This window comes from Rutilus rutilus (assembly GCF_951802725.1).
Source record: "Rutilus rutilus genome assembly, chromosome: 1".
NCBI classification, from domain to species: domain Eukaryota; kingdom Metazoa; phylum Chordata; class Actinopteri; order Cypriniformes; family Leuciscidae; genus Rutilus; species Rutilus rutilus.
The window spans coordinates 27,538,416-27,564,081 of record NC_140209.1 but is presented as its reverse complement, the minus strand read 5'-3'; the positions used below and the strand labels follow the sequence as shown (position 1 = coordinate 27,564,081).

At 38.3% G+C, this 25,666-nt stretch overlaps 1 protein-coding gene across 1 annotated transcript in view; it reads left to right on the top strand.

The window, feature by feature from the left end:
- Positions 1-566: 566 nt before the first annotated feature.
- LOC311300508 (shisa family member 6) overlaps positions 567-25,666 on the top strand; it is a 107,218-nt gene continuing 82,118 nt past the window's right edge. The window contains exons 1-3 of the mRNA XM_084424807.1: positions 567-641; positions 1,572-2,372; positions 23,028-23,176. Coding sequence (XP_084280933.1) covers positions 1,828-2,372; positions 23,028-23,176 — 694 coding nt within the window. The 5' untranslated portion in view covers positions 567-641; positions 1,572-1,827. The remainder of the gene's footprint in view (positions 642-1,571; positions 2,373-23,027; positions 23,177-25,666) is intronic.

The following is a 25,666-nucleotide window of genomic DNA, read 5'->3' as shown; positions in this document are numbered from 1 at the left end:
GTGCAAAATTCAAAAGTTAACGGTCATATATCGGCCATCTTAGTTTAATGATCTCTTATTTCTTGAGGAATAAATTATTATTTAGACCCAACACATTCTCTTGTTCGTAAGAGAAAAACAGAGAAGCAGAGAAAACCCCGCTTAATCTGCCTGGTAATCATTTCTTGCTTTTCAAAAACATTGCACTATTGTATGGAGAACAAAGTAATGTTAGCAAAGTACAGTTCTAAGAAACGTATGTTTTCCTCACATGAATGTTGATCGACCAACATGTCTTGTGTGTGTTTTAAAGGCTGTCCGTGACACTAATGCAGTTGTTGAGAGGTGTAGGTTGTTATAACGCCTGCAGGAATGAGCAGGCGTGCGTTTACCCGAGACGGGTTTGTAATTACCTGACTCGCTGTTGACGTTTACAAGTAGCTACACCGAGAGAGAGAGAGAGAGAGAGAGAGAGAGAGAGAGGGCGGGTTAGAGCGGAGGGGAATCTCTCTCTCTCTCTCTCTCTCTCTCTCTCTCTCTCTCTCTCTCTCTCTCTCTCTCTCTCTCTCTCTCTCTCTCTCTCTCTCTCTCTCTCTCTTTCTCAGCTGTGTTCGGTTCGGAGACGCAGTGACGGACATCCCGGAGTCGAGCGCACTAAACGCGTAAGTTCTGCTCATTTTTGCTGAGTTAAATCCACTTTTTAGCTTCTTCATGACTGTATGTAGACCGTCAGGAGACTGTGATTTAAAATGTCAATATTTATTCGGTTTAATTTACTGTAAAAGTGAAAATGTGTTGATTTCTTAAGGAGCAATGTCTAAACGATCTGGCTTTTAAAAATTACTTTTGTTGGAGACACCCAGTGCAGTCAGGTTGATTCGATCATGTTAAATAATGCTTCTTAAAAACCTGTTAATTTGGACGTTACCACATGTAGCACATGTTCAGGTTTACTTTAACGGAAATCAGTGTAAATGGGATCGGGAAATAAATTAAGTTTGTTTCCTTTTACACAGTAAAGTATTCCTTTTATTGTATGTTAATATCGTCATGTGTTTAATAATTAATTAATTTATCTTTAAATGTATTTATTCTTGTATATTAATGTGTGTAAACTCTGATTTAAATTTTTTATTTAAAATAATTAGGCTATATCTTTTATGCAGCATATGATGGCATTATACAATAGATTCACACCAATAGATTCACTATTCATAGCTTTTTAAGCATTGACAGTCTTCATGTGTTAAAACATGATTTTTTTTCTGTCAAGAACACAACTGAACTATGATATATACGCTGTCCATGGTGCTGAAATCATGTTTGTAGACTGTAGTGCAGTGGTTTTCAACCCTGGTCCTGGAGACCCTCTGCTTTGCACATTTTGTATGTCCCCTGTATTTATCACACCTGATTCAGATCATTAACTCATTTGGTCTGATCTCCAACTGAATTAAGTATGTTGGTTAAGAGAGAAATGTGCAGAGCCAGTATTGAAAACCACTGCTGTAGTGTTTGAGACATTAACTGAGAAGAGAATCTGTCCAAAATTGTGTTTGTTAATTGATTTCCATCTCACATTTCTTTTTCAGACGAACATAATGTTTGAGTAAGTTTGAGAACCTATTCTCTCCATTCACTCAAGGTGAAATGGGCATTGCGCAGTTGTTGTCTTGACTCTGTAAGTGCTTATGCCTTAATGAATGAGAGTCTTAGGGAGGAGGACTGTTGAAATGACGCTATGCGGAGATGGAGAATGGAGGACCCGCAAAAGTGCGTGACAAGCAGGTCAGGGTTGGTTTGAAGAAATCCTAAAACGAGGCGAAACACACACCACCACCTGAAGCCATGGGGATACGACATCTCCTGCTTCTGTTGGTCTATCTAGACCCTTTGTGCGTCCTGAGCGCATCCACGACCAAGAGGAGCAAACCCCCTTCAAAGAGACCCCCGAAGTTGAAGGAGGTCAACAGCACTGTTGCGCCAACGGTGGCTCCCCGACGGATCACACAAGTCCAGGCGCCCATCATTGGTGATCACGACATCTGTCTAGGGTACTACGACGTAAGCGGTGCGCTCGACAAAGAGTTCGCCTGCAACAACACTGACCATAGGTACTGTTGCGGGAGCTGCTTCCTTCGCTTCTGCTGCCCCGTGAAAGCCAAACGAGTGGATCAGAGAGTCTGTACCAACTACAACACACCCGACTGGATCAAAACACAGCCGCCCTCACCGGCCCCCACAGGGGACACGTATGACCCCGCGCTGGACCAGACCAACACCACCGTCTACATCACCTGCGGGGTCATCACCCTCATTATTATCCTGGGGATTTCTGCCAAAGTGGCCTATGATAAAGCCACCAGACCACCTCAAGAGATGAACGTCCACAGGTAAGTCTCAGAAAACTCTTTGGAAATTTACTTACTCTGCAAACTTTGGGTTAAAGCATCACAAGAAAGAAGTATGGAAGGTTAAGGGGAGGCGTAGCCTGGTTAACACTCTAAAAAATAAAGGTAAAAAAAAATCTTAAACATCAATGGAACCTTTCAATTCCACAAAAGGTTCTTTATAGTGAAAAAAGGTTCTTCTATAGTGCTTCACACTAAAGCCGGGCTCGATTGTGAAATCTGGTTGCATCACGCACATAAGAAGAATCTTCAAAGAAATCTCATACCTGCACATACTGCAAGATTTGAAAATCGTGGTGCATCACACACTACAAGATATTCTTAAAGTACCCCGTGGTGAAAATCCATCTTTTAATATTGTTTATATGTGGTGTTTTTAATATGCTTTTTAAGACAAACCATGTGCAAATTCATAAGTCGACACCATTGCTGAGTATTTCCTCCTTAAACCTGCAGTGAATCAAAGACAGTCTCAAAAACACAGTTTGAAATCGCTGGTGTTTCTGACGTCACAAACTACATTATAACCAATCAGATCAACGTGTGATCGTCAACCAGTGGATCTCTGCGCTGCTGTGAGTGAGTGGAGGCGGGTCTCATTTGCATATTCATAGAACCACGTATACTAAATGAGGCAAGGGTGTAAAGTTACATTTAAGCTAAAGCATGAAGAATTTTTTTTTTCTTTTTTCAAGGAAATAATGTTTCAGTATGTAATTTTGGTGATCAAAGATGAGTTATCTGAGTGTTATACACCAAAACAGTTTAAAGAGCACTGACTACATATCGAAAAAGAGTGATTTGTCATTGTTAGTGCATGAGACTGAATGAGGAAGTGAGAACTGAATGAAACCTTGTAACACATCTCAGTTGGAACATACAGTACATAAACTAGACCGTGAGTGAAAGCTTTACGGTCTCAAATTAAGCACTGGGTTCTGGGCTAAGATGGAATATTAATAGTTAATTGCATACTGTATTAAATCTAGGACTCATCTGTGTCTAGGAGGGATTGATTCTGGATTTCATTAGTCTTGTGCTGAGATGGAGGTCAACTGGAAACCGTCGTAGTACTAGGAGAACTAGGTCTTCATGGTGCAGTTTGTCAATAAGACAGATTTATAGTCCTGTGGTTCGTCATTGTCAAAAAGGAGAAATTTCAGAGAGCAAGGTCAAATTCTGTTCTAGGTTTTATCTGAATTGTTTATTTATTAGATTTATGTCAGACAATGTTAACTGAGAACAATGAACTCTCATATTAATAATGATGTAACACTGACATCATAGCCGTTTTAATAAGTCACTCTGCAAGAAGTCGCCCCTGTGCAGAGCTGTTGAGAGTATTGAAGATGGCACATTGCTCTCTTCTTATTGAACTGATACATGTACCAAATATGAGTCAAGCTCAGACAGTCTGATAAGAGTTTGGCTGGTGCTCACAATGAGGCTTATTGGATTTGTGAAGACGGACTGGCATTCTCCACAGCTGCTTGACACTTGTGAGCAGCATACTTAAAATGTGCAGTCTGTTGTTATTTACTCACGTCTTTCCAAACCCGTATGATATTTTCAAAATATAAACAAATATTTTGATATTATTAAAAATGAATAATTTGAAAACATTATTATAAAAAATATGAATATATATAATAGATATATATATATATATCAGTGTTTGCTATAAGCTAGTACCTCTGAACCCCTCCACCTCCCCAGCTCCACCTGTCTAAATCTGCTACAGGATTTATGTATGTGTCTTTATGCAGCAGCAGATCTTACATGCTCACAGCAGCGTCTCTGTGTGTCTTTTAGCAGTAGAAGCATATATTTGCTCTGCAACAGGAGTAGCGTAACATATCTAGTCTGCCAAGTTATGTGCTTAATTGTCCTTAAAATAATCAAGAATCTTAAAATTGTGAAGCTCCTAGAAACAAACTTTTTTTCTTTTTTTTAACTCAAAATATAACTTAATTTAATTCTGGGGTGAAAGATGACCTGACTTTTTCTTAATGAGATTCACAACTTAAATTAGCTTACTTTCATTTTATTTTTATATTACTTGCTCTAGTTTTTCTTTAAAGTCCCCCTGTAGTCAATCATTTCATCCTTTAAAACTCATCTTTGATCACCAAAATGACATATTTTCCTTGATAAATATTTCTTGATGCCTTAAAAAAGCTTGAATGTAACTCTACAGCCTTGCCTCATTCAGTACACTTTCACTCACGGTCTAGTTTATGTACTGTATGTTCCAACTGAGATGTGTAACAAGGTTTCATTCATTTCTCACTTCCTCATTCACTCTCATGCACTAACAATGACAAATCACTCTTTTTCGATATGTAGTCAGTGTTCTTTAAACTGTTTTGGTGTATAACACTCCTTAAGGAGTTTCTCTAAAACATATTGCGTGAATACGGTTCTATGAATATGCAAATGAGCCCCGCCTCCACTCACTCACAGCAGCTCAGAGATCCACTCGTTGACGATCACACGTTGATCTGATTGGTTACAAGGTAGTTTGTGACGTCAGAAACACCAGCGATTTCAAACCGTGTTTTTGAGACTGTCTTTGGTTCACTGCAGTTTTAAGGAGGAAATACTCAGCAATGGTGTCGACTTATGAATTTGCACATGGTTTAATAATAATAATAATTCGTTACATTTATATAGCGCTTTTTCTGAGACCTCAAAGCGCTTTACATAGATGGGGGAATCTCCTCAAGCACCACCAATGTGCAGCATCCACTTGGATGATGCGACGGCAGCCATATTGCGCCAGAACGCCCACCACACACCAGCTTACTGGTGGAGAGGAGACAGTGATGAAGCCAATCAGTATATGAGGATGATTAGGAGGCCATGATGGACAGAGGCCAAGGGGCAAATTTGGCCAGGATGCCGGGGTTACACCCCTACTCTTTTTCGAAGGACATCCTGGGATTTTTAATGACCACAGAGAGTCAGGACCTCGGTTTTACGTCTCATCCGAAGGACGGTGCTCTTTTGGCAGTATAGTGTCCCCGTCACTATACTGGGGCATTAGGACCCACACAGACCACAGGGTGAGCACCCCCTGCTGGCCTCACTAACACCTCTTCCAGCAGCAACCTGGTTTTCTCAGGAGGTCTCCCATCCAGGTACTAACCAGGCTCAGCCCTGCTTAGCTTCAGTGGGCAACCAGTCTTGGGCTACAGGGTGATATGGCTGCTAACACTTTGTCAGTTTGTCTTAAAGCATATTAAAAATGCCACGTAGACACATAAACAACCTTAAAAGCTTGATTTTTTTTACCACAGGGGGACTTTAAACTCTTTTAAAACTTTTTCTTATGATGATTCCCCTAAAGGAAATATAAAAATAAAAACATAAAATAAGTACATAGGACTTTTGCGTTATATTTCAAGACGTCAGTTTAGGTATTTAGTGAATAACTTTGGGTTTCTCACCCAAAACTCTTATATGACTGTAGAAGTCTTGAAATATAGACCACAGTTCACATGGTCACTAAATCAATCAGTCAATCACTTATTCGATTGTGATTATTAAATTGAAATTGAACATTTAGACACCTTGAGCATTTTTATATTCAGAACAAGCTCTACTGTTACAAGATACAAAGAGTATGAAATGTGTCCTAAACACAATCCTAAACATTTCTCAGAAGGTTTTGTGGCTAAACTCAGATGTGTCCCATCTTAGATCAGTCTTGTTCTCCGTCATTACTTGACAAACCGTCCCTGCTGCTCACAGCGTCTCATAGAGACAACACGTTTCGTTCTAGTATTACAGAATGTTCCAGGACATTTGTTTTAACCAGCACCATTTGACACTGCTCTGCTTCATTTAGACTGTGTGTGTGGAGGCTGGTGATTTGCAGGAAAATACAGTTAAATATATGATGAGTGTGTTTACCCAGCAGCTCAGATGTGTAGTAAAACAGCTCAGGGCTGGAAAGCTCTTGATGTACTGTGTGTGTTTTTGTGTGTTTGAAGAGCATAGGCACATGAAATGCGGGTTCTCTGAGGAGAACGTCTGTGTAGGACTCGGTCAATAAGGGAAAAGATCTGTCTCTCTCATCTCTGGCTGATTCATTAATGAATTGATCACAAGGACTATAGAGTTCTTGTAGCATAAAAGGGCAGGTTGTGGTTTGACCTCATAATTTATTGTTGTACTGGAGACTGATGATATAGTGATGACAAAAGTATTCTAATGACCTCATTCTGGGTAAAAGATGGATTAGCTCAGATGGATAATGGGTTTTAATTTGAGCTAACTTTGACTAATTTGTGCTGAGAAAGAGGCAGACTACTTGTGTTACATAATTATATTTTCCCTGGGTTAATATCACAAATGCAATTCTCAACTCTTTTATATTTAAATTTGAAGATGAGCGTGAGATATTATTTTAATTGCAAACTAATGTATAATGTAAATTGTTTACATCATAGAATTTGCTAGAAACTAAACTAAATGTAATGGTAATTTTAATCAAATATTAGGGGGCAACGATTAATCGCATCCAAAATAAAAGTTTGTGTTTACATATTATGTGTGTGTGTACTGTGTATAATTATTTTCTATATATAAATACACACACATGCATGTAAAAAATAAATAAAATTCTATATAAAATATTTATATTTATATATAACAAATTATGTATAAATATATATACAGTATATGCATGCAAATATTAAATATATACATGTATATGTATGTATTTATATATATATATATATATATATATATATATAAAATAATTATACACAGTACACACACACATATATTATGTAAACACAAACTTTTATTTTGGATGCGATTAATCGCGATTAATCGTTTGCTGAGCACTATAAAATATATATTAATTCATTCGATTTCTTTGAGAATATAGTGCTTAAAGGCCCTTTCACACCGGACGCGTAACGAAAAAGCGAAACGAAAAAGCGAATAGTTCGCGTCAAAACCATTCACATCAGCTGCGACGCGAATTTGCGACGTCTGTGACGTTCAGAGCTTAACGTTCCAAAACGTTCGCGCCGACAGCTGAGAAAACATGGACACTTCATCATCATCATCCAGTGAAGACGAGCTTTTCATTTTCTTTAAAAGACAGAAAAGAAGGTTTTGGGTGCACCCAATCTTAAAGAACAGAGAGTCTGAAGGGGAATATGCTAATGTCCACTTTTAGTTTCCTTTTCCTGTTTTTCCACATTTTTTTTTTTTTTGCGTCTTCAACTAAACACAGTGCGTTTTGTAATGTCACTACACATTACATGTAACACACGAAGTAACAAGTTAAAATCATTAGACTAGAAACTGTAGATAATGTATAGTATACTAAAAGCAGCCCTAAATAGTCTCACTACATCTTGTTACATTTTCAAAGTAAACACGGTCTCTGTCTCTATCTTCGACGATAATAGTGTTAGCTTTCTATCCCAAATGTAGTTTAGCCTGCTAGCCTACACAGCACAGGACTATACAACGACTAAAACTATCACACAACATACTCACAGCCGTGATAACTGAGTTGGTTGGCAATGCTACGCCACACATTGTCTTTCAAATCGTTGTCCTTGTAGTATGTGATTGGCTGGAGCCTTTTCTGTCGCCGCAAAAGTAAAAAGAAAATCGACATCGAAGCGATAAAAAGTCGTTTTTTTCGCCGCAGCACATTCACATTCGGTGTGGAAGCACTCATTACACAAACAGCTGATCAAAAAATAAAACCCTCGCGCGAATTATTCGTGCGTCAAAATCGCATCCAGTGTGAAAGGACCTTAAATGTCTTGAAAATAATAATCTTAAAATCTTACAACACCCCAGAAACAAACTTAAATATGACCTGAAAATTTCTTCATAAGATTCACCAGCTTGCATTTTGCTTGCTAGTTTTTCTCTTCGCCTTAAACACAGACATATTTGTCGAGTCATCAAAGAGCCTGCATCTTTTTCTACTGTCTTCTCATATTCGTATTACAGTGAGTGACATATTGAGAAGTTTCTTTGATCATAATGCCATCTAATTGTCTCGTGTTGATGACATAATAAGGAATGTGATTGGGTGAGCAGCTGCAGTCCTGTCCGATCTCTTCATCCCCGTGTGATGACTCTCCATCTCTCAGCTACCCAGAACCCCCTGCTGTGTCTCAGCGTGTTGTCTATCTTTGTTTAAATATTGATGGCGCTGTGCTGCTTTAGACACCTGCTGAAATGGCCAGAGAATGAACAGCCTCTGGGAGAAAACAGCAGAATAAAGAAAAGTCCTTGAGAGATTCACCAGTAAGGAAATAAGAACATTACTTGCCTAAAAAGTAATGAATGAATGTTCAGTTCCATGAATATATGATCATAATCTTGGAATTGACATGCAATATACATATACATAAATCGGTCGGTCAGTAAGATGTTTTTTGTTTGTCAAATTGAATTAACATCATCCAAGATGTTCATGTCTTTCCTTCTTCAGTCGAAACTAAATTTCCAGGATTTTTCTCCATATAGTGGACTTCAATGGGGTCCAACAGGTTGAAGGTCCAAATTGCATTTTCAGTGCAGCTTCAAAGTCTCTACATGATCCCAGCCGAGGAATAAGAGTCTTATCGAGCCAAACCATCGCTCATTTTCAAACATTAAACTTGCTTCGAAGAGCGGAAAATCTCGGTTTATGCCAAGTCATGTAGAAACGGATCTGACTACATGCAAAGAACGGGACGATGATCTTAGGGTGTGTAATGTTAAAGTCCCCCTGTAGTCAATCATTTTATCTCTTAAAACCTATCTTTAATCACCAAAAAAATATATTTAAGCGTTTTTACCAAAAAAAAAAAAAAAAAAAAAGTATGCATACCTTAAAATGCCTTGAATGTAACTCTGCAGCCTTGCCTCATTTAGTTCACTCCAGAATTAAAATTTCCTGATAATTTACTCACCCCCACGTCGTCCAAGATGTTTATCTCTTTCTTTCTTCAGTCGAAAAGAAATGAAGGTTTTTCAATTTAAATTTTCAATTTATTTTTTTACTTTTATACAGTATACTTTTTAAAGGGGTGGTTTACTGCCTTTTTTCTTTGCTTGATTGTGTTTATGGGCTGCAATATAACATGTCTTCGTGTTTCGTTTGTTAAAAAACGCCTTATTTTTCATAAATTTCACCTTTATTGTAAGCCGCTTCCTCCTCTGTCATTTGAACGACCGGTTGACTTCCTGAGTCTATGAAACCACTCCCTCAGAAACAGGCAATGGGCTCAGATTGGTTAGTTCGGCCGGTGTGTTGTAATTGGCTAAACTGCGTCCGGAATCTTCACGCCCATTTCCTTTACGGGCGACAGTTGCATGTGCTCCGGTCAAATGTAATGGTGTCAATAATATTGCCTCATCAGTTTGAGCCAGAATCAGACCCAGAGAGCAGTGATGAAGAGAGTCAAGCAGAACCTCCGCAAACACGGCTCTTACTAAATGTTTCTGAATGGTATTTTTTTTTTTTATTATTATTTTCTCAAAGAATTTCCATACGCTGTTACTTGAAAATGCTACTGCTGTTTGTTAGCTTTTGAGATACGGTTTCCCCCTGATTAAACATTTAATATAACTGAATACATGACTGAGTAATACCGTTTTTTAAAGATATTGTTTATTGATAGAATGAACAACCGTTTAACTATTCACAAAACTTACCGGTAGTTTAGGCTACTCAGTTTGTCGGTTTCTTTAGGTGTACATGTGATAACAGCAGCTGAAGTTTGCTGTTGCGATAATTTTTTGAAGTTTGTACACGTTGCTTATACACACAAAATAACATCGAACTAACTAGCTACTATAACCAAACAGCTTTGGCATTGGTTTGCGTTCTTGATCAAATCAAAAAATTACGTCATAAAGTATACATGGAAAATACGTTTACAAAATTTGTACAGCTCTCCACTATAACTCCTCCTCTTCGACAGCAGAACATGTTCCGGAGGGAGGGTTGATGTAAATGTATGGGTTAGTTACGTATAAAACCCGGGAAGTATCTCGTTGTAGTCCCATTCGAGTCGTTTTTGTAGGCATTAAACTTCCTGATTTTTAAAAGACGATATCTCCGCTTACGTTGAACTTTCAGCGCAGCAACTTTGCAGATACTGTTCATGCACCAACAGCAACATTACACAGTATTTAAAATGAAAAAAGTGAAATAGCAATCAACCACCCCTTTAACCATAATGGCTCTTCTCTGCACGTCCTCGACTTCACGCATTACGTAATCACATTGGAAGGGTAGGGCGAAAAACTCCAAAACTTCAAAATCGTCCGACATCATTGTTTTACCTTTTATTTTTTTTGTTTTTGTTGTTGTTTTTTTGTGTGTAAAGGGCGTTTTACTTAGTCTTTGCACGTTCGCTTTGTAAACACTTGGTCGGTACTTCCGCCTACGTCACACTTGACCTTTCAACGTGATTACGTAATGTGTGTCGCATCGCAGAGCCAGTGCAAGACGAGCATTTGTAGTTAAAAAGTATATAAATGTTTATTTCTTTTTTAGAAAATGACTGATCGTTTCGCTAGATAAGACCCTTATTCCTCGGCTGGGATCATGTAGAGCCTTTGAAGCTGCATTGAAACTGCAATTTGGACCTTCAACCTGTTGGACCCCATTGAAGTCCACTATATGGAGAAAAATCCTGGAATGTTTTCCTCAAAAAACTTAATTTCTTTTCGACTGAAGAAAGAAAGACTTGGGGGTGAGAAAGATTAGGATGACTTGGGGGGTGAGTACATTATGAAGATTTTTATTTTATTTTTTATAATTCAACTTTTTTCATTGTTCAACAGTCAAAACTTCAGAGTACATCACCACATTATTCAGTAATCACCTTTGCAATTACACATTCAGCCACAGTCACCATCAGTGGAATACAACCAAAACAAAAGTACATTAGAATTAAACAATTGTTAAGCAGTCCTATTCATTTACACCATTTTTTATGCCAAAAATGATCCCATGTTTTTTTTTTTTTTTCTCCCTCACTATGCCGTCTCCCCAACATGCTCTCATATGAAGCAATTTCAATCATCCCATCAGCCAGGTCTTTCAGGTCTGGGGTTTTGGGGCATTTCCAATTTCTTAAAATCATCCTGGCAGCTGTAATACAACCACTCTTAACAAGGCTAAATATATTTGTTGCTATGTTAGGTTTCACTGATTTATCTCCAAGAAGGCATAGTCTTGGTTCCACAGGTAAATTAGACCCCATTCACTCTTCAAGTACTGTCAGAATTTTAGACCAGAATGGGTGAACTAAAGAACATTCCCAAATCTTATGTAAATAAGTACCCTCTTCTTCATTACATTTCCAGCATAGATTATCTCCAGCTATCCCCATCCTGTAAAGCCTAGATGGTGTATAATAATATCTATGTACTATTTTGTACTGAATGAATTTCCCCCTAGCTTCTCGTATGTTCTTACCCACATTAGATATAATGTACCGCCAGTCATTATCATGGATATTAATCCCCAAATCCTTCTGCCATATTGTTTTCAGGTTATTACAGATCTGCAGTTACACTAAGCGTTGATTTGTAACACATAGAAGCAGTCTGAGCTTCACATGGCAACTGAATATAGGCATAAACAGGGTTATCACTTGCATTAAATTTGTTCTTGACACAATGTCTAATCTGCAGGTACTTCCAAAGGTTTCCTTGGCCCCCAATATCATATTTTTTCACCAATTCAGAGTATGACATAAAATTCTGTTCTCATACAGATCACCAATTACAGTTACCCCTTTAAGCTGCCATTGTTTCCACAATGATGCATATGACTGTTTATAATGTGATGTCCTGCACACTTTGTTGCTCCAAACATGTCTTGAATGTATTGTCACTGGATTTGAGTCCCATTTAGCTCCAGAGCATTGTGAAAATGCTAATGGGATGAAATGGTGAGGCCAGTTTCTGTTCTATCTTGATCCAGTCCAACCCAGAATCTGTCTTGTCCCAATGTTTAGCCAGTTTGGCCATTTTAAAAGAGATATTATACATCCTCACATCAGGTAGTCCAAGGCCCCCTTTGTCTCTTGGGGAGGTCAACTTACTCATTTTGATCCTCTGTCTTTTTCCTTCCCATAAAATGTCCTTGATAATTTTGTCATATCTTTTAAAGATAGGGTCTGGAATGTTCACAGGTATCATCATGGATATATAATTGAACTGCGGAGCAATAACCATTTTGACAATATTTACTTTACCCCACAGAGAGAGTTTCAGCTGTTCCCATTTGTCCACATTATTTGTTTTTATCTTTGACAGCAGTGGTTCATTAGTTCATAATAAACAACATTATATCCTCCACATTCTGCGTTAATTTAACCCCAAGGTACCTCAAACCTTTTGGAATCCATTTAAAGTCAAACTGGGTCACTGTATGGGAATGACATGTTCCAGATATTGGCATAGCTTCTGACTTCTCCCAGTTTATTTTGTATCCTGACACACTTGAATATAATTGAATAATGCTCATTAATGGAGGTAAAGATTTGTGAGGATCATGAGATAACAACAAAATATCAACCACATACAGCATTAACTTATGCTCTATCCCCTCCTCTACCCCGCTTACTCCCATAATGTTTGAGTCTGCCCTGATCATAATGGCTAGAGTCTCTAAAACTATTGTGAATAATAACAGGGAGAGTTGGCATCCTTGACGAGTACCTCTTGAAACTGTAAGAAAATGATGAAGTCATGCCATTTGTCATCACTGCTGCTCTAGGATTTTTATATAATAAACTAACCCAGGACCTAAAAAGTATGACTGAATCCAACTGCGACCAAAAAGCCCCACTCCACCCTGTCAAAAGCCTTTTCGCCGTCTAAGGATATAGCCGCGATCGGGGTGTTTTCTGAAGAATTTAGCCACATCAGATGAATTAGCCTTCTCATATTATTGGCTGATGACCTTCTCTTTAATGAAGCCCACTTGGTCTTTATAAATTATACTTGGGAAGCTAAAATTTAGCTCTAACCATGAAGCTAAAACACCTTACAGTCCACATTAATAAGACTTACTGGCCTAAAATTAGCCGGATCTGTTAAATCCCTATCTTTTTTAGGTATCAGTGTTATCAGTGCTTCCATGAAAGTACTAGGCAATACTTAAGCTTCAAATGCCTCTATATAGACTTCTGTTAGAATTGGGGCCACTATGTCAACCTGCTTTCTATAATATTCAGCTGGAAACCCGTCCACCCCTGGTGATTTGCCAGATTTCATAGAGGTTATTGCAGCTTTAACCTCCTCTTGTGTAATGGGAAGATCTAGAGACTCGGATTGCAATACATCTAATTTAGGTAATGTTCGGAAAAAAAAAGGAAAAAAAAATCAGTTTTTCTCCATCCAGACTACCTGAAGATTTATTGAACTTCTGAAAAACCTTGTGTATATCTTTTGTCAATGATACCATAGTATCTCCTTTCTTAATTGCCGGAATAATGTTAGCAGCATTTTGCTGTTTTAATTGTCTGGACAGGAGCTTGCCCGCTTTTTCACCTCCCTTATAAAATAAAACTTCATATTTACAAATATCCTGATATAAATCATTAGAGTAATGTCTAGCCAACTCCTTCTCCAGTGTACAAATTGTTGCTTCCAAGTTCTTAACCAAGTCTCTTCCTTCCTTCCTTTTTCTCTAATGTATGCTTTTGAGGCCTCCCATACATACGCCAACTTATCAGTGCTTCCTACATTCAATTCAAAGAAGGAGGTCAGATCATCAGCCAATAATGTGCTAAACTCCTCATCTTGTAATAATGCAGTATTTAAACGCCATCTTCCCTTTCTACCAGCTTCTGTATTTAGAGCTATACCCAATTCCACAGTCGCGTGGTCTGATAATACTATTGCTCCAATTTTACAATCTACTACCTGATCAGTGATAGAGTTCGAAAGCAAGAAACAAAATCTATCCTAGAGTGAGATTTATGGCAATGAGAAAAAAAGTATATTCTCTTTCTGTTGGATTTACCAAGTGCTACATGTCAGTCAATCCAATATCCTCTGTTAGCAAATGAAGGGCAGCCCTATCCTATTGAAGGTCCCTGATTTTTACTCTTATCCAGAACCCCATCCATAACCTGATTAAAGTCCCCAGCCAAAATGATTTGCCCCTCTTTCTCACCAATAATCTTGTTTATTTTATTAATAAAACCCGGATCTGTCTTGTTGAGGGCATATACATTGCATAATATCACTTTAACTCCATTAATAAGGGTTTCTATAATCCTCCCAATATCGTCTTTAGTGTCCGTTAACATGACAAAATTCAGCCTCTTATTTATTAGGATCATAACCCCATTTTGTTTGCTTGTAAATGATGAATAAAATACATGTCCCAACCAGTCTCTTTTGAATTTGAGCGCTTCATTATCTGTTACATGACTTTCCTGTACAAAAGCAACATCCACTTGTTTATGTTTGAGATACGACAGGACCTTTTTTCTTTTAATCGGACTTCCACATCCGTTAATATTCCATGTTATAAACCTGATGTGACTACTACCTATGTATAATACAAATTAATCGCACATTATCGTGCGCGTAATCAAATGCGTTGAGTGACTGCCCCCTATTGGGGAATGGCATATTAAACCGTGATGCACATTTATTCAAATTGAACAAACTGCAGTTGAACATTTCAAACAACAAAACTACTTTCTGCTAAATTTTGTTACTTAACAAAAAGTAACAAATTGTTTAAAAAAACCACCCTAAACGCCTTATTCTTCCCTTGCCATGTGAAACGAAGTGAGGCTGGATATGCCAGCATATATTTCACGTTGACGCTTCTCAGCATCCTCCGCAAAGAGGTGAAATCCCTCCGTTTTCTGGCCAGCTCTCTTGACATGTCAGGGAAGAAGGAAATCCTACATCCCTCCCATTCGGCCATTCCTTTTTCTTTGGCCACTTGTAATACTTTCTCCCTGGCTGACGAACGCAGAAACTTAATCAAAACTATTCTTGGTGGTTGATCAACACTGGGCCAGGGAGTGCGCCCTCTCAATCTTGAACTTTCCATCCATATCAATACCGAGTCCCTCCGATAAGATTTTACACACGCACTTGATCAATCCACCTGCCTCCAGCCCTTCTTTCAGACCGATCATCCTTACGTTGTTGCGTCGGCTCCTGTTTTCTAAATCCTCGATTCGGTTCCACATAACTTCCAGGCGTTTATCATGTCACTCGCCGTCACCGACGAGCTACGAGGTGACGTCTTTCATATTGGAGATGCGGCCCTCAGCTTCGTGCAGCCTTTCTTGGATTGCATTCACTGAATTTTTAAGGTCAGTAACAACCTCTTGTATTGATGACGCATCCGTCGCTACTACTTGTAAGGTAGAGTTCATTTAACTTATTTCGGATAATAAGTTTTGTATTATCACCGTGTGCCGGTGAAGTCTGTCTGGTCGTTATGCGGCTCGTCGTTATCTCCTTAAAATACTAGATGTGGAGGTCGACGTTTGCGATCTAAAGCACTTTTTTGTTCTCCAAGTATTTGATCTTACCAAGGACACTAGTTTTGATAAAAATGTGGAGTGAATATGCTCGAATAAATAGAAAATATTTGCTACACAACTGTGCTGCCATCTTCCTTGGCGGACCCACGTGACTCTGAATTCTGAAGTGAACTAATCCTTTAAGGCTTTTGAAAGGTGAGTAAACGACGACCAAACCGTCATTTTTTTAAAGAACTCTGTGGAAACATGACAGCTAATGCCAAAGTGAATCCTCTCCATCCGCTTTAGCAGTTGTTGAAAAGACTTTAGATGGTTTTCACACTCTGCACTCAGCGCAAAGTGACTTCCGGAGCTCTGTAAGCATATAATGATTCAGTTCTGACCTTAGAGTGTTTTAAACCCTCATCACTGTCATGGCTCGGCCGGTGCGGACCAAAGGAAAAACTCAAACATGCCTATTGTATCCCGGTTAAAAAGCACTCTGGGAGTGTTTATTCCAGCCAATCAGATTGCCTGGAGCTGGTTTACCAGTGACGTTGATGGCATAAAGCTTTATGCTCTATAACCTGACAGCCGTACATTAGCAGTTTGAGTGGAACACATGATTAACCACGCATCTCAGTGGCAAAAAAAGCTGAGTTTTGGATAATTTCCCAGCTCCCCATGGCATCCGAGGTCTCTGTGAGCTGAAGCTGAGAGGTGGAAGAGGTTAAAAGAGGTTAAAAGAGGTGGCAGCTGTGTTCAGCACATGCAGATTCACCGGTGACCTTCAGCAAAACAGAGAGGCCGTGTTTTGAAAGCCTCCGCGGGTGATCCGAGTGCTTTTATTGATCAGTCTCCTCGGGAACACGCTCCGATGCAATCCGAGCTCGCTCTGACGTAAGAGAAGGACTTTTTTACCCAGACAGACCACTTTGTCACAGTTGTTCTCGATTTCAGTGCTTTAAAAAGAAAGCTGTGGAAATAAACTCGTCTTTTGATTGACCCATTTGGCCAGGGCTTGTTTCCTCTGAGGAGGCATTGTCTCCTCGAAAAATTGGATGAGAAAAATAATAAACAGTACAAAAATAAGACAACGCAAATATTACAAAACACGACATTAGAAGGCATATAAATCATTCATTCATTTTTCTAAAGTGACACTGTCCAGCGGTGATGCCAATGGTTAAAGAATGAAACAAAGAGAACAAAAAAAAATGCTTTTCCTACTTAGTATTTTTGTCTTGTTTCCAGTCCAAATATCTAAAAAAAATTATATATATAATTTTTTATAAATGTCATAAAAGCATTTTTTGCAGTGAAGCAGAGTCTCTCTCAAGTTCTGCCAAGTCCCACCATCGGGAGTTATTCTCTATATCAGTGTCACTGTTTCTGTCTTGAGTTTTCTTCCGGGAACAAACGCGTCACAATATTCCTCATTTAAATAATTCCCGCTCAAGGCATACGCAGAAAAAAGGGACGAGTCCTGGTTGAGTTAGTTAATAGTTAGTAGAGTTAGTTAGTAGTTAGTAAGGTTATGGTATAAGGGAAACGACATTTCCAAAACACGCACTTGAAGCGGTTGACCAATCACAGCACACTGCTCCAGCCGACCAATCAGAGCACATTGCTCTTTCAGAAGGAGGAGCTTAATAGTAACAGGAACTATGTTGTTTTATGAACATTGAAGCGTGAAAATCTAGTAGAGTCCAAAAACAAATATAACATGGCCTCTTTAAGAATGAATGGGGAAAAGTCACATGCGCTGTGATTGGCTTATTACAATTTCACAATAAATCCCGCCTCTCGTTTTCCGGCGCGTTCCGCATCAACAAATCGGTCTGCATTAATAAATAATGGTGTTACTGTGAAAACTACACTGTAAAAAATCCAACTTACGTTTTGTATGACAAATTCAGTTTTTAAATTTTATTCAACTATTTAACATGAAAAAAGTTGAGAAAAGTTGAGATAACTCAAACACGTAAGTTGAGAAAACTTAAAAATGTCCTGCAGCTGGTTGCCTTAAACTTTTACGTTTTCTCAACTTTTTTTTTTTTACAGTGTATTTAAAAAATAAATAACTTGCTCACTTGATATCACTGCTTTGCCACGTTACATTCAAACGTCAAATGACTTGAAAACATGATCTGTGAGGGATATTTTAATAAGCAATCGGATTGGTGAAATAAAAGATACAGTCCATCTCCATATCTGTGACCATCATGACACACGTATTGTGAAAATAAGGCGACTAATAAAACAGCTGAACATCAGTTAACAAATCAGTTAACATGAAATATGACATTTGTTACTGTGTTCTTTATTTTAATATTCTTAATTTAAGAATAGTTCTTAATTTTCTGAGAAAATTATTTAGTTTGACTAAACATTAATTACGTTGTTGTATTGCAATAGAACTATATTGGTTGTTGTTGTTGTTGTTTTCTTGATAGTATAAGTAATGGTTATTGTTGTTTAACCTGAAAAATGTGTCAACAAATAAGTGCAACTGGAACATGAATTTACATTTAAAACTTTAGATAAATAATAAAAGCATCCGCAAAATGTATTATTGCAGGTAAATGTAATTGTGTCAATTCACTCTCCATTGACAAGTGTGGACAAAGTACATTTTGGACCTCTAATGCATCACAGTTTCAATCACTGCTTTTACTTGCATTTTAAACATGCAACCAGAGTAAGAGAGTGCGTTTGAGTGAGTGTGTAGTTAAAGTGTTTAATTCCCGCTCTAGCAACATCGAGTCTCTAAAGCCCCCATATGTTTCACCATTCAACCCAATTCAGGTGATGGAATGAGGGAAATTGGCCTTGATTTGTTCAGAAATGGTGCTTGTGTGTCCCCGGAGGCTGCACCAGGGTGTTTTGTGAGGATGTAATTAACTCACGCTGGTGTTTGGATGTGTCTTTAGAGCAAACAGGGTAGCGCTCGGGCCCAAATTACCCTTAGCAGCGTCTTGCATATATTAACTCCAGACAATTGAATGGCTTTTGAAGAGGATCTGCCAAAACATGGAAGGTTGTTTGCGTGGCAATGCATCACCTGCATGTCTCGCAATGCATTTATCCTGTGTGTGTGTGTGTCACTTGACCCTAAACGGCCTCTTAAAAGATTGAGAATACTTATGAAAAAAACATTTTTGGAAAATGTTAATTAACCATAGAAGATCATTTTGATTGACTGATTTAGTATTTATTTGTATTTGGTCATTTATTTATTTAGGCAAAAATTACAGTTTCAATAAGGCACTTAAAATGTAAACAAAGCCATACAATTTTAAAGGGTTTAAAGGCAGAAATGTGCAGCTTATAATGTTCATTATTTAGTGATAAAAATATATTTTTTGATCTGTAAAGTTGTCAAGATCATCCTTTTTTAGGTTGTGCATGAGATTTGAAACTTACTGCTGTTTACCAGCTTTTCATGGGTCATGATATGAAGTTGAAAAACTGAACACACTTAACGCACACTTAACAAGATTGTTGAATGGTTCTATCACACTAGTCTAGTAGCTGTATACTTCTGCGTTCATTGCTTTGCCCACTTTCATTGTGAGCGTGTTACTGTAACCACAGTGATTTTTAATTTTGATATTTTGATATAGGGATGAGGGGTGTATGTTTCCATCCAAAGTTGCAAAATTGGAATATATTGCATAAAACATTTTCGAATAAAGCAGTGTTTCCATCTCGTGTGTTCAAGAGAACAAAATAATCACTTTCTGGGAAATTGCCACAAAATATCTGTTATAAAAATGGAAGTTGCTGCCATCAAGGAAGCCACTGTGGCTCTTTTTTTGTACAGTACATCATAAATGTGTCTCAGAACGCAATAAAAGGTTCTCTCTCGTTCGGATGTCTGGTGTTTGGGAACGCAATCGCGTGAGAGACTTCTGAGAGGGAATTAAACCGAATCATTCTGATGATTCTTGGTTCAGGATTTTCAGAACGACCAAACCAACATTTGAGATCCTGTACGATGTGATTGGTCCGTTGGTTTTTCCAGTTATCCAATCACATCCTCTGTTGAGGCAAAGTCTTGTTAGTTTTCTGCTGCACACTGAGGGATTTTTTCGGTAAACGTGTTTCAATCATGGTTTATGCGCATGTCTTCTTATCCGATAAAAATGCATCCGATATAAAAGGTGGATGGAAACATGGATTATGTTAAACTGTTCTAAATCTCTTAAACTTATGCTCTTAGAAGAAAAGGTTCTATAGAACCTTAAAGGGTTCTGTCAGGCGCATCATATATAGAACATTTCCATCATGGGATCATTTTTTGGATTTAGTTTTAATGAATTAAAATTGTATTTATTGTAATTACATTTTATGAATTAAGCAGCTCGTAAACATACTGTATCACTCCAAAAAAAAAAAAAAAACAAGCATGAAAGTATTATGCAATCATTTAAGACATTTCTCCACTAGAACCTTTTTGGCCCAATAGTTCTATATAGAACCCCAATGAACCTTTTTTTCCCCCTAAGATTGTACAGCAATAACCTAAAAAGGAAGTGACATGCAAAAACTACAGTAAAAGAGCCCACTGAAGTGCATTAATGTAGCCAAGCCGGGCGGGCCTGAAAGTGTCACCAATCCTGCAGTGTTTGAGCTGAAAAAGGTGGAACGGTGGAGTTGAGCTCAGAGCCTTACAGCCAACTGGGCCACTGAAACCAGGTCGCCCCCACGTGAGAACAACTTCTGTTAAAAAAGGCCTTCTCCTGGAAGGGAAAGACTAATTATACATCCTTCCAAAGTCACACACTCTCTCTCTCTCTCTCTCTCTCTCTCTCTATCTGTCTCTCGCGCGCTCAGAGATGTGGACCGTGAGGCAGAGCGAATACGCTGACATTGACACAGTTAAGACGCCATTTCAGGCTTCTCATGTGAGGAAAGATGGCATCCAGGCCTGCTGGATCTATAGCCGTGTTTGAGATAGCTGGCCATGAGAACTGATGGTCCGACCGAATCCAACCTTTTTTACTGGTTCTGAATGAGCATTTATTATATATATATATATATATATATATATATATATATATATATATATATATATATATATATATATATATATATTTTATTATTATTTATTTATTTATTTATTATTATTATTATTATTATTATTTTTATCATTATTATTATTAATTTTTTTTGCACTTTCTCTGTGGTTCTAATAAACATATAAGTAGTGGAAATGACTTTTGTACAATATTCCAATTCTTCTGAAGCCATATGATAGCTATATGTGAGGAATAGACACAAATTTTATTAATTTTCCCTCTGCCGTACACTGTAAAATAAAAACAGTAAAGTTTATGTTTACAAAATGGCAGCTGTGGATGCCAGAACTTTTACAGTAAAAAAAAAAAAAAAACATTATGAATAACCTTACATTTTACTTATTAAACTTAAATTTACAGTAAAAAACTTGTCTGACAAAACATGACAAAAACATTTTGGTAACACTTTACAGTGTCATTGTTACATATGTTACATGCAGTTACTATAGTAATAACTATAAATTATGCATAATTACATGCAACTAACCCTAAACCAAACCGAACCCTAATCCTATAGTAAGTACCTAATATTGCTCAGTACTTAAATGTACTGTATAATTACAGTGTAACAAAACATCTTAAAATAAAGTGTAACCTGTTTTTTATTATAATTTTTTTATTCATGAACTTAAATTTACATCAAAAATGTGTATTTCATTAACTGAAATAATGTTAATTACAGTATTACTAAAATAATTTTTTTTACAAACGTATATTTATTTACAAACTTGTACATTTTTACTGTAGATTTATTTCATTAACCTTAATAATGTTACTATACCTTATACTATCTAACTATTTATTAAGTATTTGGTCATTCATTTATTTACATTTATTTAATGACAAAAGATGTAGCATAAAACCATTATGTACAACCGATAATTAAAAACTAAGAAGAAAGTTATTTCAATGAACAACCATCAACTGTGAAACCTGAATGTCACACATAGAATTCTGGGAATGCCAATTAATGGGCTTTCAGTGTAAATTATAAAATGACCATGTAAAATGACATGGGATGTCCAAGTAGATATATTAGTTTTTCACATTTTTACAGTATTTTACCATAAAAATTGCTATCATTTTTGTCATTCACACCTGTGCTTATTCACATTTTGCACATTACAACCAGTTAAAACCATAATCTACGTCAAACCTGGTGCATCTTCACACATCAAGATTGAATATGGGGTGCACTTTATTTTACAGTACATGTACGTGCTGGGTAAAGTACTGGGTAATATAAGGTAACTACATGGGTTAAGGGTCAGGGTTAGTACCCAGTTATTACAACTACTACTATGTACATGGGGAACAGGACTGTAAAATAAAGTGCTACCGAATATCTGCAAAATTTAATAAGGAGCCTGCAACCTTTTAATCACCAACTTTGATGTTTACCCACTAGGCAACACTATCCCAAACTTACAAAGTTCGTCTGCAGTAAAAAAGTTAAGGCCCATATAACTGCACACGCTCCGAAAACTGCATTAGTGAGAAAATACCATTAACTTCAGCGACCAGAATCTCGGATTGCAACTGCTTCGAAAATCCATGAGGCGGTTGGGTCTCGAGTCAGAAACCGTGTCCTTAGGGCCAAAGAGCAAAAACATGAATAGAATTTGAATCCCATTAGGCTGGTGTAGGTGGGGTGTGTTGCTCCAACGCTATATTGCCGAGAAACATTGATTAATGGCTTGTGTTTATTGCTGTAGAGCTCACAGGCCTGAGGTCTAGAAAACCTGGGAGACTAAACCTCGACTGTTCATTATAACACAAAGCGCAATTAAAGTTGTGTGTGTGTGTGTGTGTGTGTGTGTGTGTGTGTGTGTGTGTGTGTGTGTGTGCGAGTTCCAAGAGGCAAGAACCTTCGCGAATGGGAAAACAACAGAAACAATAGCATTAACAGGGCCAATTGACAAAACCTCTTGGGGGCCGGTGTGTGTTTGAATCTTTAAACTGGATGAAATGCTAAACAAGCTTTTATTTCAAAGCTGAACCGCATTTGGACAGGTTTTGTTTCTGGAGAGTAGTGAAATGATCTTGGACTTGTGTGTTTTTCACAGAGCGCTGGCGGACATATTGAGACAGCAGGGGTCCGTTCCGGTATACGAGCATGAAAACGTCGTTGCTATAGACGCCTCGTCCAAAGAGAACACGCCTGTACGGACGTCCAAGAACCACTACACACCTGTACACAACAAAATCAACCATGGTAGGTGCTGGCAGTTCTGTCTTCTTTTTACTCACTAACAAAACTGTACTATGGTATTACCATGCTATTTTGGTGGTTACCATTACCAAGTGGTGTTTTCTGCCGTGTAAATGCCATGGCACATGAATGTAGTACTTAAAAGGATGAGTTCTTTTTTGACATGGAATTCTTTTTGGAACATTCCAAAAGTTTGAAATAAGTTGCATTGGAAATGTGGTAAATTTGAACGCTTAAAGTGTAAATTGCAGGTTAAATTTTTCTCGAAGATAATGCAATGTGCTTATTAAACATAAAGATAAGAACTGCCCACCATTGTTTTGTATGTTTTTTATACCAAAATGCTGAATATAATATGAAAAGTTGGTACTTTTTACAGTGGTTTTAAGCACTCCCTCTCCCTTCCACTAGGCTGGGCGTGACGTCATAAGAGGGACTCCAAGCCTAGAGTTACCATTAGTCTTACGGCAAGTAGGCTAACTTTAGCAGTTATATTGGAGACCTAGCTAGCAAATATGGTTAAATACATCAAAATTCACCTCCACGGCGTTCAGAGTTCGGTTGCTCGGCACTCTGTGGTTTTTGTTCATCTTTCTCTAACTGGACCCCGCCGCAGAAACACACTTGCCCTACTGCGGGCTGCGCTCATCCGCCTTGAGCTCGGTCCGTCCAAAACGACTTTTCTCGGCTTAATCCAGGTAAAAAGGCGTGTATCTCGCGACAGCTCCGTGTCGTTGCGGAGTTGCGTTTTAGCACTGACAATATCGCGTTCTGTCAGCAGATGCCGGCAAAGCGCCATTGTGCCTGTGCAGTGTGTGCATCTCTACAGCTCTGATTAGGACTACTGACACCATGTAAGTAAATAATGTCTTCAGTCGTTGTCCTTCCTTGCTATTCTACATGACGGCAAGATTTTGAAAAGACTTTGGCTTGTTCCCTAATGTTATCAATCTTCCAGTCCTTCTCCAAATAGCCACAAACAGTAGGAATCTAGCAGAGTATGGGTTGCGAGTGCCTCTTATGACGTCATCACCCAGTCACTGTAAAAAACACGCTACCTTTGAAGAAACCCCAATAAAGGTTATTTTAACGCATTTTAAGACAGACATTTTTACATATATACATATTGAACACTTTAATTTACACATTAATTGGTTGTGGTGGTTAACCTGCAATTTACACTTTAAGGGCCCATTTTAAACGATCTAAGCACATGGTCTAAAGCGTAGGGCGCAAGTGCACTTAGTGCGTGTCCGGATCCACTTTTACTAGTTTAACGATGGGAGAAATGGTTGGCGCGCACGGCGCATGGTCTAAAAGGGTTGTCCCTATTCTCTTAAAGGTGAACTAAGTAACTTTTTTACCTTAACTGAACAGCTTCGGAGTCATTGGAATGGTTATAATACTTATTTCGGGTTGAATGGTGGTCGTTTCGCACCCCCCTTGTGCCCGTGAGTGGAAAATCCGCACTTGCAACTTTGAGCCGGCGGGCCGCCGGCCGCCGCGTCAGGAAGTATCGCGTAATATTAGGTCTCGCGATGTAAACAATTGCTTTACGGCCAAAAGAAATCTGCTAAAATGCTGTCATTATTGCGCTCCCTCACGCTGTTCGAACCCGAATGAAGAAGACGTTTTTTAGAATGTCCCATCTCCTTTGATGTCGTTGATCTACTAGCCTCTGGTGTCTGAGAATCGCCAACGAGTTTTTACAACAGTGTTGTCAAATATCTATTCCGAAGCTGTGGGGGGAGCTCTAGAGAGAAACCTGCGAGCAAAAAGCGAGAATACAGCGAAGAAATCCCGAAACTACTGAGCCCCGCTTTAATGAGTAATGGGTGTGTTTTGGGTGTAACGTGCAATAAACCAATCAGAGTCTCATCTCCCATTCCCTTTAATAGCCAGTTGTGCTCGCGCCATGACGGATTCGCTCTTTGCATGGCGGAATTAGCAAGTGAAAAAACTGAATGCTTTTCTAGCAGACAGACCGTCTAGGGGACAAAGTGTACGTGCGTTGTGGCCCTGCCTATAGGCGCACATTACTAACGCACTCTTTAAATAACAAAAATATTGTGCCATTGACTCTAGACCAGGTTTTTGTTGGTCAATGGCACACTCTATTTCAGTTGCTTCAAAATAGCAATGCGTCAACAATGCACCTGAACACACCTCGTTTGCAGACCAGCAGCCCATGGGAGCAAATGCATTTGCTATTTAAACAATGTGGCGCAGGACGTGAAAATGATAACTGCGTCAGGCTGAAACTAGCAAAAAACACTTGCGCTTGCGTCACGCCTGGCGCTGCGTATATGATAGGGCCCTAAATCTTAAAGGGATTTCGCCATCATGTCGTTCCAAACTCAACAGACTTTCGTTCATCTTTGGAACACAAATGAAGATCTTTTTAATTAAATCTGAGAGATTTCTGTCCCTCCATTGAAAGTCTGTTCATAAAGAGATTGAGTGCTTTAGTCCAAGTCTGATTGCTTTATATGA